At 44.2% G+C, this 16,016-nt stretch overlaps 1 protein-coding gene across 3 annotated transcripts in view; it reads right to left on the bottom strand.

Moving 5' to 3' along the window:
• The window catches only part of LOC109896167 (ATP-binding cassette sub-family A member 2), a 131,307-nt gene that overhangs the window by 44,107 nt on the left and 71,184 nt on the right, over window positions 1-16,016 (bottom strand). For all 3 annotated transcript variants that reach the window (XM_031829710.1, XM_031829712.1, XM_031829711.1), the window contains one exon: window positions 10,629-10,731. In XM_031829710.1, the coding sequence (XP_031685570.1) occupies window positions 10,629-10,731 (103 nt within the window). The remainder of the gene's footprint in view (window positions 1-10,628; window positions 10,732-16,016) is intronic.

The following is a 16,016-nucleotide window of genomic DNA, read 5'->3' as shown; positions in this document are numbered from 1 at the left end:
AAAGAACAATGCAAACTTATAATGACACAAGGCGAGAATCAGATGCGCTTTTGATTCTGGGCAGACTGCTGGGACGGGGTAGCCCCCACTTCAACGTCAAAAGCATCGACCTCAACCACAAACTGACGGGATGGGTTCGGATGGACGAGGATGGGGGCTGTAGTGAACCGATGCTTCAGGTCCACAAAGGCTCTGTCAACAGCTGGGGACCAGATGAACGGTACCTTGGGAGGTGGTGAGTGCAGAGAGGGGGGCCACCAGGGTGCTGTACCTTGAATGAAATGGCGGTAGAAATTGGCAAACCACAGGAAACATTGTAGCTGCACCCCGGATGTAGGTTGGGGCCAAACCACTACTGCTTTCCCCTGGACATTTCCTTCAGTGATGAAGTATCCCAGAATGGAGATTGTAGAATGGTGGATCTCACACTTCTCCGTTTTCACAAATAGGCACTGAAGGACTTGTCAAACATGGAGGACGTGTTCTTGGGCAGAATGGTAAAAAAACAGGATATAATTGAGGTAGATGAACACGAAATGATTTAACATGTCCCGGAGCACATTGTTTACCAGGGCCTGGAAGACAGCGAGGGTGTTAGTGAGACCAAACAGCATGACCTGGTACTCATATTGTCCACAGGCAGTGTTGAAAGCGCTCTTCCATTAATCTCCTTCACTTATCCGAACCAGGTGGTAGGTATTCCGAAGGTCCAGCTTGGAAAAGATGGTAGTCCCCTGGAGAGGTTTGAAAGCTGAGGAGAGGAATGGTAGGGGGTAACGATTCTTGATCGCTATGTCATTTAATACCCCGGTAGTCAATGCACGGACGCAGGGTTTTGTCCTTCTTTTCCACAAATAAAAACCCTGCACCGGCAGGGGATGCAGAAGGACGGATGCTTCCAGCAGCCAGAGAGTCCTCAATATACTTCTCCACGGCCTTGGTCTCCAGGCCAGATAGGGAATATTTCTGACCACGAGGCGATGTGGTGCCTGGGGTAAGGTCAATGGCACAATTGTAAGTATGATTCGGGGGAAGCGAAGTAGTCCGTTCCTTGAGGGAACGGCAGAGAAATCCGAAGCCCTGAGGAGGACATCTCGGGGAAGGCTGCGCCCTGCTTTAAGGCAATGGGACTGACAGAACGGGCTCCAACCCAGGACTTAACTCGTGGTCCATTCAATAACAGAGTTGTGGTTCTGTAGCCAATAAAATCCCAAAACAACAGGAACATGGGGGGAATTAATGAGGAGAAACTGTATTGACTTACTGTGATTTCATGAAACCCGCAGATTAACGGGAACAGTGCTGTGGGTAACTCCAATGGAGCGGCCGTCCAGTGCTCTAGTGTCCATGGAAACAGAGAGGAGTTGAGCGGGGATACCTAATTCAGAAACTAGCGTAGCATCCATAAAATGTTAATCTGCCCCAGAGTCAATGAGCACCCGGAGAGACTTAAACTGGTCTCCCCACAGCAGTATCACAAAAAGAGGAGCGCGGGTGATGAGAATTAAAGAATTCCCAGTCTGGCTCACCAGAGTACTTGTACCTACTAAAAAAATAGGTCTCATAACATGACAGGTGGCTATATAATGTCCCGCAGCCCCACAGTTGGAGTTCACCCTACGTGAACGTTCCCTAGGAGATAATCTAGCTCTGCCCAGTTGCAAAGGCTCAGGAGTATCAAACTCACCCGTCACCGATAATTCTCAAGGGAACTCGGGTGGCTTCGGTTCTTCACAGAAATGCACACTTCGGGGATTTCCAGATTCCTTCGAAGGTGAGCAAGTAGCAGCAGATGGAAGAATGTTCCCGAGATCCAAACTCCTCTCTCTCCGGCATTCAATCCTAATTGAAAGGGCGATGAGGGAATCAAGTTCCAATGGTAACTCCCGAGCTGCGAGCTCGTCTTAGATTTCCTCCGATAGTCCATGAAGGAAGATATCGAACAGAGCCTCCGGATTCCAGGCACACTCGGCGGCAAAAGTGCGAAAATCTACCTGGTAGTTTTCGGGCCGGTTCTCTCCCGGACACCAGAAAAACGAATACCTTCCTCACCTCAGCCATGAAATCTTCCAGGTTATTGCAAACGGCAGATTGTTGCTCACAAAAAGCCATCGCCCAGGAGAGCACCCTTCTGAACATTAGCGTAATTAGATACGCTATTTTCGATCGATCCGAAGGGAATGAAGATGGCTGAAGCTCAAAAATGAGGGCGCACTGGGAAAGAAACGGCGGCAGGTTCCAGGATCTCCAGCAAGGGAAGTTACTGAGTGGCTGGGAGGTCTTAGATGTGGCGTGCTGTCTGCGAGCTAATTCACGGAATTGCTCCATTAATGCCTTGAACCCCTGGTCGTGGCGTTCCGCCAGAGATCGGAACCCCTCCATCAGGAGCTGAAGTAGCTCCTCCTGTTTCTTAATGGTAGCTCCCTGCAGGGAGACAGCGTGACGGAGCTGGTCCAAGTCTGCTGGGTCAGTCATGGCCAGTTCGTATTATAAGGGGAGACCCAGATGCAGACACAGGGGGCAGATGGTTTGAGCTCTGATATTTATTATAGTTCAAGGGGTAGTGAAAAGGCAGGTCAGGGACAGGCAAGAGTTCATAACCAGGTCAGAGTCCAAATTGGTACAGGGCAGCAGGCAGGCTCGAGGTCAAGGGCAGGCAGAATGGTCAGGCAGGCTCAGAGTCAGGACAGGCAAGGGTCAGAACCAGGAGGAAGAGAAAAAGAGAGACTGGGAAAAAAACAGGAGCGAGGAGAAAAATGTTGGTTGACTTGGCAAACACAGGTATAAATACACAGGGGATAATGGGGAAGATGGGCGACAACTGGAGTGGGGTGGAGACAAGCACAAGGACAGGTGAAACAGATCAGGGTGTGACAAAACTGTCGGCGCGTCGGGCATCCCCTCTATTGAACCCCTCACATACCCCCTCCCAGTAGCATGGGAAACTGGGAAATAGAGACATTGATTCTTGTATTCATCATCATGACCATTAAATCTATTGGGAAGAGACCTCATGTGCAAAATTAATATTCACATCTCCTGTGACCCAGAGTGTGTCTCCATTCAGTCACCAACAAGTGGAATTTTCCCATGTATGGCACAGTCCTACTATGCCTGGCATTTGGAAGATGCAGACATGGAAGGAGAACTCAGAGGGATGTCTCTTACATCCCAAAACCAGGAAGACTGGGAGGTTCCAAAACACCTTCACTACACAACAGCAGTACCACTGTTGTGTCGTCCGCAAACTTGATGATTGTGTTGCAGGCGTGCGTGGCCACGCAGTCGTGGGTGAACAGGGAGTACAGGAGAGGGCTCAGAACGCACCCTTGTGGGGCCCCAGTGTTGAGGATCAGCGGGGTGGAGATGTTGTTGCCTACCCTCACCACCTGGGGGAGGCCCGTCAGGAAGTCCAGTACCCAGTTGCACAGGGCGGGGTCGAGCTTGATGACGAGCTTGGAGGGTACTATGGTGTTGAATGCCGAGCTGTAGTCGATGAACAGCATTCTCACATAGGTATTCCTCTTGTCCAGATGGGTTAGGGCAGTGTGCAGTGTGGTTGAGATTGCATCGTCTGTGGACCTATTTGGGCGGTAAGCTAATTGGAGTGGGTCTAGGGTGTCAGGTAGGGTGGAGGTGATATGGTCCTTGACTAGTCTCTCAAAGCACTTCATGATGACGGAAGTGAGTGCTACGGGGCGGTAGTCGTTTAGCTCAGTTACCTTAGCTTTCCTGGGAACAGGAACAATGGTGGCCCTCTTGAAGCATGTGGGAACAGCAGACTGGTATAGGGATTGATTGAATATGTCCGTAAACACACCGGCCAGCTGGTCTGCGCATGCTCTGAGGGCGCGGTTGGGGATGCCGTCTGGGCCTGCAGCCTTGCGAGGGTTAACACGTTTAAATGTCTTACTCACCTCGGCTGCAGTGAAGGAGAGTCCGCATGTTTTCATTGCAGGCCGTGTCAGTGGCACTGTATTGTCCTCAAAGCGGGCAAAAAAGTTATTTAGTCTGCCTGGGCTGCCTGGGCTGTTTTTCTTCTTGTAGTCCGTGATTGACTGTAGACCCTGCCACATGCCTCTTGTGTCTGAGCCGTTGAATTGAGATTCTACTTTGTCTCTGTACTGACGCTTAGCTTGTTTGATAGCCTTGCGGAGGGAATAGCTGCACTGTTTGTATTCGGTCATGTTACCAGTCACCTTGCCTTGATTAAAAGCAGTAGTTCGCGCTTTCAGTTTCACGCGAATGCTGCCATCAATCCACGGTTTCTGGTTAGGGAATGTTTTAATCGTTGCTATGGGAACGACATCTTCAACGCACGTTCTAATGAACTCGCACACCGAATCAGCGTATTCGTCAATATTGTTATCTGACGCAATACGAAACATATCCCAGTCCACGTGATGGAAGCAGTCTTGGAGTGTGGAGTCAGCTTGGTCGGACCAGCGTTGGACAGACCTCAGCGTGGGAGCCTCTTGTTTTAGTTTCTGTCTGTAGGCAGGGATCAACAAAATGGAGTCGTGGTCAGCTTTTCCGAAAGGAGGGCGGGGCAGGGCCTTACATGCGTCGCGGAAGTTAGAGTAACAATGATCCAAGGTTTTTCCACCCCTGGTTGCGCAATCGATATGCTGATAAAATTTAGGGAGTCTTGTTTTCAGATTAGCCTTGTTAAAATCCCCAGCTACAATGAATGCAGCCTCCGGATAAATGGATTCCAGTTTGCAAAGAGTCAAATAAAGTTTGTTCAGAGCCATCGATGTGTCTGCTTGGGGGGGGATATATACGGCTGTGATTATAATCGAAGAGAATTCTCTTGGTAGATAATGCGGTCTACATTTGATTGTGAGGGAGTGGTGCACGATGTGCCCGTCTCCGGAGTCTGACCAGAAGACCGCCTCGTTTCCCTCTTTTTCGTAGTCGTTTTTTTGGGTCGCTGCATGGGATCCATTCCGTTGTCCTGTTTGAGAGGCAGAACACAGGATCCGCGTCGTGAAAAACATATTCTTGGTCGTACTGATGGTGAGTTGACGCTGATCTTATATTCAGTAGTTCTTCTCGACTGTATGTAATGAAACCTAGGATGACCTGGGGTACTAATGTAAGAAATAACACGTAAAAAAACAACTGCATAGTTTCCTAGGATTGCGAAGCGAGGCGGCCATCTCTGTCGGCGCCGGAAGTAACTGTGTTGTCCCCCACTGGGCCTTGGATGAAAGGCGTTATGGATGCAACTGATTGGGTGATGTAGCAAGGAAATGGGAAGTGCTGTTGTCACCACTTTAGAGACTGTGGAAAGTGCACTTTTTGGCTTAACACAAGCATGCATATTGGCAAAGGATAAAGCAGTAAACAATTGCACTGACAGCAGTATGCTTTTGGGGTGGTGCACCATTTTGAGACTATGGGTTTCTAACCTCTTCTGGTAAAACAATTGCTCATGGATAGTTGCTAAAAGCAATATTGTTACTATCCTCTGTTGCTGTGGTGAAGTGTCAGGCCCATACCAGTGGTAAAGATGGCTTTTCTCAAGGGAATGCTAAAATCAGACTGTGCAGCGAAACTAGCTGCTTCCTCTTTTCTTTCCCCCTTTTCAGTTCCTGTTTATCACTAACCATTACTCTGTAAATGATATTGTTGCTTTGCAGGCCAGGTTTGATGCATCAGAAATATGTAGGTGGACAGGACATTGACATATGGACACCTTGGGAGTGTGGCAGGATAATTTGAGCAAACCAGACATGCCCCGTTGTACTTTCCTATTCCTCACAAAGTTGTCACACGGTCAAGACCATGTATCAAAAAGAGGGATGGTAGATCTTGTAAATAAATACTGGAGTACTGTGGGATTTACTGTGTTTGCTGAAAAATTTGTTTTAAAAAATGTATATTTGTTTGACTAACAATGTAGGACGTGGTATTTCTATAACCCCCACATCTCACCCATGGCCAGAAGGACCTTTTGAGCATTTGATGATGGACTTCATTGAATTATCCCCATGTGAAGGAAACAAATATAGTTTGTTTATTGTTGATATGTTTTCCAAGTGGGTTGAGGCATTCCCGTGTCGAAGAGCCACAGCATGTAATGTGGCCAAAGCTCTCCTGCGAGACATCATTCCAAGGTAGGGGGCTGTCGGTAGACATTACGTAAACAAGATTGTTCAGTCCTTATCAGAAGCAATGCAGGTTGACTTGAGACCGCACTGTGCCTACCACCCACAGTCAGGGGATGCTGTACAACACGCCATGTATATAGTCCCGCTATTGCTTTTTACTGCTGCTCTTTAATCATTTGTTATTCTTATCTCTTACTTTTTTGTTGTTGGTATTTTCTTAAAACTGCATTGTTGGTTAAGGGCTTGTAAGTAAGCATTTCATGTGACAAATAAAATTGGATTTGATTTGATAACCAAACGCTAAACAACAAATTGATCAAACTCATGACAGAAACGAGTCTGTACTGGGTAAAAGTACTCCCTTTGGCACTGATGAGCATGAGAGGTAGGTCTCACACTGACTGGTCTCTCCCCACATGAGGTACTAACTGGACTCCCCATGAGAATGACTAACAATCCTTTCCTCCAAAATAGGTTAACCCTTCAAGGAATGGAGGACCGGGTGGCTTATTGTGTAGTGTTCTTAATACTCTCTTCACACAAGTGAAGGCTTCTCTGCCAAACCTTGCAGGTGTTGCTCACCACAACGTGAAACCAGGACATTTCATTGTGGTCAAGGATCTTCAAAGAACAAGTTGGAAAGACCCCAGGTGAAAGGGAGCATACAAGGTGCTCCTGACCAAATCCTCGGCTGTCAAGGTAGCAGAACGAGATACGTGGACACACACATCCCACTGCAGGAAGTTGCGAGAACCTGGAAATCAGAATGGTGAGGAGGATCGGTGAATGCGAAAGGACCTGTTTCTGTATTGGTCTCACGTGATAGTGGAGACCGTCGTCTGCCTCCTGCTGGTCAGTAATGACCTAGAAGGATCCAGGGACCGTCCCCAGCCAACGGGACCACCGCAGGCCCGGAGTAGAGGCACAGAAGAAGCTGGTAAGGTTGTGAGAGGAAAACAAGACTTCAAAGACACTATGAACTCATTCCTTTCCACAGCACAGATGGTGGTGAATGGACTCTCCCCAAGCACTTTCTGTTGGGTCTGTGGGCTAGGCCCATAGGGGGTAGGTCATGGGCTCCCTCTACTGGGTGTCCCACCCGGTGTAAATTAGACTTTTCCATGCTTCCAGCACTGAGGTTTACAATTCCCCTCCTTGACGACCGGACCTTATTTTGCTTTTTATAACCAAACTTGGATAAGTAGTTATAGAAGACCTTGTGAAAATAAAATCTGTCCCACACCCATCCCAATAGAATGCTGGTGTATACAGGGTAATGGGTATGTCTACCTAGGTGAAAATGTGTGCAATTGTACAATGGACTGATGGAGAATCAAATTGATCACTGACAGTTTATTATTTGTAGATGGGCAGACTCTCAAATGTAACTGTGTTCTTCTCAGTGCTTCATATAACCTTGGAAACAAGTAAATCAGACCGTAATGGGACCTATTGGTTATGTCGAAACAGCGCATATTATGTCCTACCAGATCATTTGGGGGTAGAGTGTACTATTGGGTTCGTTGTTCCTGCTTTGAGAGCAGTGCCAGATGACGTATAATTCATTTCCCGGGATATTGTCCCCCTGCAGCAGTGCTCACTGGCAGGGATTACTCATATTCAAACGGCCCTGTCACAATTTACTGGTGTAATGCGCCCTAATTATGGAGTGGCTAATGCTATGTCAAAAGCCCCTAAGGCCCTCAGTACTGAAATGGTAGCACTTCGAAAATTGGCCTTACAAAATCGGGAAGCTCTAGACTACCTATGAGGAAGTCAGGGAGGAATGTGTGTAGTCATGGGAGATGAGTGTTGCACCTTTGTTCCTGACTCGTCCATGAATGTCACCTATTTAGCAGATTACATAGCAGAGACTGCTTGAGGCACTGTGCTCTTCTTTTGTCTCACAGGTCTAAGCAACTATTATGTCCACTGTTAGTTTGATTTGGCTAAAATAAATGCCATCTGCTGATGAGAATGATGAAGATAATAAGGACTACAAGGAACTCACTGAAGGCCATGAAGAGCATGACCTTGTTCCCCCCCTGCTGATGGTGATAGAATTGACATAAATTAAATTGTGTAATGAAGCATGTGTGTAACTGTATGAAGCGAAGGTCTTAAGTTAAACCATTCTACTGCAATGGTTTTACAAGTGTAAGGGCTATGGAATAAGCATCAGTTACTAGTCAGATTGTACAACCCAGAATGAAGGGTTTGAACGGATACAGTGTCTGGTTTTATGTGTTGATTTCAACCTACTTTTAATATAATTATTTTGATAGAATGCCCTTTGATAGTTTTAGCCATAATCTAATGCTTACCTTAAAATGTAACAATAGTTATCACAGAGTGATAAAAGGAGTGTGATGTAAACGTTCTCTGTGTGTATCAGATCGTATGTTTGTATGTAAAATGCTGCTTTGTGATAACCTGTCTTGGTTGGGTCCAAGCGACAATGTACAATGGAATGGGTTGGGTTCATGTGACAATGTACAATGGACTGGGTTGGGTTCATGTGACAATGTACAATGGACTGGGTTGGGTTCATGCGAGTGATGGATTGACTACACAAAGGAGTAAACCACACTATCACTGATAAGTAATTTGACAGTACAACCAGAACATTACTCTGGGAACTAGAAATAGTGATACAATATCTCAGTTTCAAGTTAAGAAGCCTGGTGTGGTATCAGTTAGTCTCATGCAGGAATCAACCATGCTTATATGACTTGCTTGTGTAGCAGTATAAAGGGACTGAAAAGGGAACATTCATTTTCAGAGTTTCATCAGGCTTATATTGAGTTAGTGAACCTCTCCGGCCATGATAACAAAGATTGATTCATTTACTTTGAGTTTGAATCCTTAGTGTTGAATTTCCACGACAGTAGCAATACAGGTGAAATCAGTTATTGACACAGACATGGTAGCGTATCAGGATGATTAAAATGCTTTGCACCAAGAGGTTATGAGATTAAATCCCAGGTGAGTAAATATGAATTACTGTATAAAATAAATGAACATGCACAATGTATGTCAATGTGTGTTAAATATGTATGTTAAAAACATTGTATGTTAAAAGCACCACAGACCTTTTTTTAGGAAAGTAATAATATTTTCTAGTTGAATGAACATATGAGACAATTTGAGCAAACACATTATTTGAAGTTAACAGAATTTGTGCCTACGTTTTCTCATGTTGGGCCAACTCAAAATATTACGTTCAGGTAATTGTTAAGTTCGTTTGTAGAGACGGACCAAGGCGCAGCGAATGTTGAGTTCCACATAATTTATTATAAAGTGAAACTTTGCAAAACAAACAATAAACAACCAATGAACCGTGACTAAGGAGATGCTACGTGCACTAACTCAAAACAGTATCCCATAAACACAGGTGGGAAAAACAGCTACTTAAATGTGATCCCCAATTAGAGACAACGATTACCAGCTGCCTCTAATTGGGAATCATACACAATCACCAACATAGAAAAACAAACCTAGAACCCCACATAGAAATAATAGACTAGACTAACCCCCCAGTCACGCCCTGACCTACTCTACCATAGAAAATAAGGACTCTCTATGGTCAGGACGTGACAGTAACCCTTTTGCCGAAAGGTTGAGTAAACAAAAAAAGTCTGTGTAACCAGTTACTTAATAACATTGAGTTGAAACAGCTAGATATTTTGTTTACAGTGTAGTTAAAATGTTTTCCGTGGGGTAAGTTGAGACAATGGATGAGCTAATGTCAAGTTGAGCAAATGTAAGTGTTTTCTTCACAGGCGTAATGCAAGGCATTATCACCGGGATATGAGGCATCAACGGGCCTGGTCTGTTAAAAGTGTAAAATATGCTTTAAATGATGAAAAGACTAAAAGTGGTTGTGATTCTGTTGAATTGCGTTTGGGAAATAAAGATAGACATGGTTTTAAAAGGGTAGTGGTAATATTTAATTCTTTACAGAAATGTGTAGGAGGCTTAACTTACCCTCTCCCGCGCTCAACTTACTCCATAAGTAAGTTGTGTCAAGATACTATTTTTTGGTGGACAAGCTATGTTTTCAAAACTGCAATGTTTACATGAATTCTGATTATTTCCAGGTATACATAACATCCCAAAATATATGTAGATATTTCTGTTATTAAAAATAATACAATATTTCTCTTGACGGAGTGATGCTGAATGTAAAAACACATCTCAACAGTGAGAGTTATGCATCTTAAATTAGGATATGGACATAAATGAGAGTCAGGGTCTGAGAGAGATAGAGAGATGATTAGAGTAAAGAATAGATACAGTAACATGTCTTGCTCATCTCTAGTGTAGCTACCAAAGGAAGATGTGTGACATATTCCATTATTTACCTATCTACCTAATATACATGGACGATGCAAAGCCATCATCTCAGAAGTAACATCAAAATAGAAGTGATACAATTAACAGTTATTGTTTTTAAAGGAAAACGGAAAGTGAGAGAGAGGAGAGGTGTATAGAGAGAGTTCCAGTTCTTACTCGTCTCTGGTGTAGCAGGGGTAGGGGAACATCTGAACATAGTTCCCAGGCTCCACCACGTCATGGCCCACAAACGTGTTAATGATGGCTCTCTCTATCATATCTGAGGACACACAGGCAGGCAGACAGGAAGACACGCACATACACAGACACACACGCACACGCACGCACACACACACACACACACACACACACACACACACACACACACACACACACACACACACACACACACACACACACACACACACACACACACACACACACAAACACACACACACGTACACACATCAAGACGCAGCAGAGATGACAGGGCCACTCTACACCTCACTGAATAAGCCATCCCATCAAGTTGTATCCTAACCACACTACCCGATGCAATGTGGTTATCAGTGTAGTTTACAATGCGGAGGTAAAAATCTATCTGTTCTGGATTAAATCAATGGTATTGCCTCAGTGAGCCCAGGATGTCTCTATGTACAGTACACTCAACAGACCGCCATGTCAGTTCCAATGCATTATTTGTATTAACTTTGTGTCAAATAAGCAGCTTGTCTTTTTCTCTCCTGCTTCGTAAATAAAAGATGAATCTCGGAGAAAAAGTGCTGTATCTGCAGCTTGGCCTTGGCACCCACACAGGTGTGCCCACTTCAGGATCACCAGTTTACCACAATATATATATATATATATATATATATATATATATATATATATATATATATATATATATTTTCCTTTCTTTTAGGGGGTTGATCAGCTCTAATATTGTGGATAGATTGTAGCTTCCATCAATGTAATTGTCTGTATCATTTCAATCCCCCATATATTTTTGAGTAAATATATTTATATATATATATATATATATATATATACAGTGCCTTGCGAATGTATTCGGCCCCCTTGAACTTTGCGACCTTTTGCCACATTTCAGGCTTCAAACATAAAGATATAAAACTGTATTTTTTTGTGAAGAATCAACAACAAGTGGGACACAATCATGAAGTGGAACGACATTTATTGGATATTTCAAACTTTTTTAACAAATGAAAAACTGAAAAATTGGGCGTGCAAAATTATTCAGCCCCTTTACTTTCAGTACAGCAAACTCTCTCCAGAAGTTCAGTGAGGATCTCTGAATGATCCAATGTTGACCTAAATGACTAATGATGATAAATACAATCCACCTGTGTGTAATCAAGTCTCCGTATAAATGCACCTGCACTGTGATAGTCTCAGAGGTCCGTTAAAAGCGCAGAGAGCATCATGAAGAACAAGGAACACACCAGGCAGAACAAGGAACACACCAGGCAGGTCCGAGATACTGTTGTGAAGAAGTTTAAAGCCGGATATGCACACAAAATGATTTCCCAAGCTTTAAACATCCCAAGGAGCACTGTGCAAGCGATAATATTTAAATGGGAGGAGTATCAGACCACTGCAAATCTACCAAGACCTAGCCGTCCCTCTAAACTTTCAGCTCATACAAGGAGAAGACTGATCAGAGATGCAGCCAGAGGCCCATGATCACTCTGGATGAACTGCCGAGATCTACAGCTGAGGTGGGAGACTCTGTCCATAGGACAACAATCAGTCGTATATTGCACAAATCTGGCCTTTATGGAAGAGTGGCAAGAAGAAAGCCATTTCTTAAAGATATCCATAAAAAGTGTTGTTTAAAGTTTGCCACAAGCCACCTGGGAGACACACCAAACATGTGGAAGAAGGTGCTCTGGTCAGATGAAACCCAATTTTTCAGTTTTTGATTTGTTAAAAAAGTTTGAAATATCCAATAAATGTCGTTCCACTTCATGATTGTGTCCCACTTGTTGTTGATTCTTCACAAAAAAATACAGTTTTATATCTTTGTTTGAAGCCTGAAATGTGGCAAAAGGTCGCAAAGTTCAAGGGGGCCGAATACTTTCGCAAGGCACTGTATATATTATATTGGTTGCAAGAATTAGATATAATCATTTATATTGAAAAATTCTAAGTTTTGCGTGTCAATTCATAAACCATGTGCCATGGAATCGGTACATCGCAAATATCTTGCCACTATTTTGCAATCTATATGGCACAGCTGTCAATTTTGTGGTCCTTAAATGAAATGCGTATATATTTTTTATTTATCACAATTTTCTTTAACCAATTTTGGTCTTTAATGCAACAAAACAATACTTTTGACACAACAATTGTGTCCTCAGTGAAGCCACATTAGGCAGTTGATTTATAGTCTATAGTCTATGTATATCCTGTTAACACTTTCCCATTGTGCAGATAACGCTGAAACAAGTGCAGCCTTGAGTTTACCAAGCAACAACACACCAACAACGACACAACAATGACACAATAACGATACAACAACACAACAACATTTGAAAATACCATCATTCAAATTCTGTAAAAAACAGAGTTTTCCTCATATTAATTCATTTGATATAGCCATGGTTCCAGTCTGTTGTTTTGTCTAAATCCTTTGTAGCTGTGATGTTGATATTAATGGCTTGACAGTTTGTAGCTCTGATACTGATGCTAATGCAAATTATTATTTTTTAAATACATTTTATTTCAACATTATTTAACCACGTAGGCTAGTTGAGAACAAGTTCTCGTTTGAAACTGCGACCTGGCCAAGATAAAGCAAAGCAGTGTGACACAGACAACAACACAGAGTTACACATGGACTAAACAATAAACAAGATAATAACACAAACAAGTCAATGACACTGGAAAAAAATAAAGTCTATATACAGTGTGTGCAAAAGACATGAGGAGATAGGCAATAAATAGGCCATAGAAGCGAATAATGACAATTTAGCAGATTAACACTGGAGTGATAAATGATCAGATGGTCATGTGCAGGTAGAGATACTGGTGTGCAAAAGAGCAGAAAAGTAAATAAAATAAAAACAGTATGGGGATGAGGTAGGTAGATTGGGTGGGCTATTTACAGATGGACTATGTACAGCTGCAGCGATCGGTTAGCTGCTCAGATAGTTGATGTTTAAAGTTGGTGAGGGAAATAAAAGTGTCCAATTTTTCAGCAATTTTTGCAATTCGTTCCAGTCACTGGCAGCAGAGAACTCGAAGGAAAGGCGGCCAAATGAGGTGTTGGCTTTGGGGATGATAAGTGAGATATACCTGCTGGAACGTGTGCTACGGCTGGGTGTTGTTATCGTGACCAGTGAGCTGAGATAAGGCGGAGCTTTACCTAGCATGGACTTGGCAACAAATTTGTAGCGAGGGCCAGCCGACTAGAGCATACAGGTCGCAGTGGTGGGTGGTATATGGGGCTTTGGTAACAAAACGGATGGCACTGTGATAGACTGCATCCAGTTTGCTGAGTAGAGTATTGGAAGCTATTTTGTAGATGACATCGCCGAAGTCGAGGATCGTAAGGATAGTCAGTTTTACAAGGGTAAGTTTGGCGGCGTGAGTGAAGGAGGCTTTGTTGCGAAATAGAAAGCCGATTCTAGATTTGATTTTGGATTGGAGATGTTTAATATGAGTCTGGAAGGAGAGTTTACAGTCTAGCCAGACACCTAGGTATTTATAGTTGTCCACATATTCTAGGTCGGAACCATCCAGGGTGGTGATGCTAGTCGGGCATGCAGGTGCAGGCAGCGAACGGTTGAAAAGCATGCATTTGGTTTTACTAGCGTTTAAGAGCAGTTGGAGGCCACGGAAGGAGTGTTGTATGGCATTGAAGCTCATTTGGAAGGGCCAGAAGTATACAGAATGGAATCGTCTGCGTAGAGGTGGATCAGGGAATCGCCTGCAGCAAGAGCGACATCATTAATATATACAGAGAAAAAAGTCGGCCTGAGAATTGAACCCTGTGGTACCCCCATAGAGACTGCCAGAGGTCCGGACAACATGCCCTCCGATTTGACACACTGAACTCTGTCTGGAAAGTAGTTGGTGAACCAGGCGAGGCAGTCATTAGAAAAACCAAGGCTATTGAGTCTGCCGATAAGAATACGGTGATTGACAGAGTCGAAAGCCTTAGCCAGGTCGATGAAGGCGGCTGCACAGTACTGTCTTTTATCGATGGCGGTTATGATATCGTTTAGTACCTTCAGCGTTGCTGAGGTGCACCCGTGACTGGCTCGGAAGCCGGATTGCACAGCGGAGAAGGTACGGTGGGATTCGAAATGGTCAGTGATCTGTTTATTAACTTGGCTTTCGAAGACTTTAGATAGGCAGGGCAGGATGGATATAGGTCTGTAACAGTTTGGGTCTAGGGTGTCACCCCCTTTGAAGAGGGGGATGACCGCGGCAGCTTTCCAATCTTTTGGGTGAAGGAGAAGCTGGAGAAGCTTGGGCGAGTAGCTGCGGGGGAGGCAGAGTTGTTGGCCGGGGTTGGAGTAGCCGGGAGGAAGGCATGGCCAGCCGTTGAGAAATGCTTGTTGAAATGTTCGATTATCATGGATTTGTCAGTGGTGACTGTGTTACCTAGCCTCAGTGCAGTGGGCAGCTGGGAGGAGGTGCTCTTGTTCTCCATGGACTTTACAGTGTCTCAAAACTTTTTGGAGTTAGAGCTACAGGATGCAAATTTCTGCTTGAAAAAGCTAGCCTTTGCTTTCCTGACTGACTGCGTGTATTGTTTCCTGACTTCCCTGAACAGTTGCATATCGTGGGGACTATTTGATGCTATTGCAGTCCGCCACAGGATGTTTTTGTGCTGGTCAAGGGCAGTCAGGTCTGGAGTGAACCAAGGGCTATATCTTTTCTTAGTTCTGCATTTTTTGAACTGGGCATGCTTATCTAAGATGGTGAGGAAATTACTTTCAAAGAATGACCAGGCATCCTCGACTGACGGGATGAGGTCAATATCCTTCCAGGATACCCAAGCCAGGTCGATTAGAAAGGCCTGCTCGCAGAAGTGATCGCCAAGATCCTGATTGAAAACAGCGGAGGTGTATTTGAGAGGCAAGTTGAGGGTGCCCATGTTTACGAATTTAGGGTTGTACCTGGTGGGTTCCATGATGATTTGTGTAAGGTTAAGGGCATCTAGCTTAGATTGTAGGACTGCCGGGGTGTTAAGCATATCCCAGTTTAGGTCACCTAACAGAACGAAATCTGAAGCTAGATGGGGTGCGATCAATTCACAAATGGTGTCCAGGGCACAGCTGGGAGCGGAGGGGGCTCGATAGTAGGTGGCAAAAGTGAGAGACTTATTTCTGGAGAGGTACATTTTTAAAATTAGAAGTTCAAACTGTTTGGGTATAGACCTGGAAAGTATGACAGAACTTTGCAGGCTATCTCTGCAGTAGATTGCAACTCCTTTGGCATTTCTATCTTGACGGAAAATGTTGTAGCGGGGTATGGACATCTCAGAATTGTTGGTGACCTTCCTAAGCCAGGATTCAGGCAAGGACATCAGGGTTG

The sequence above is a fragment of the Oncorhynchus kisutch genome, linkage group LG8 (genome assembly GCF_002021735.2).
Source record: "Oncorhynchus kisutch isolate 150728-3 linkage group LG8, Okis_V2, whole genome shotgun sequence".
Lineage (NCBI taxonomy): Eukaryota > Metazoa > Chordata > Actinopteri > Salmoniformes > Salmonidae > Oncorhynchus > Oncorhynchus kisutch.
The sequence above is the reverse complement of the archived record's forward strand: the minus strand, read 5'-3'. Positions and strand labels throughout refer to the sequence as shown.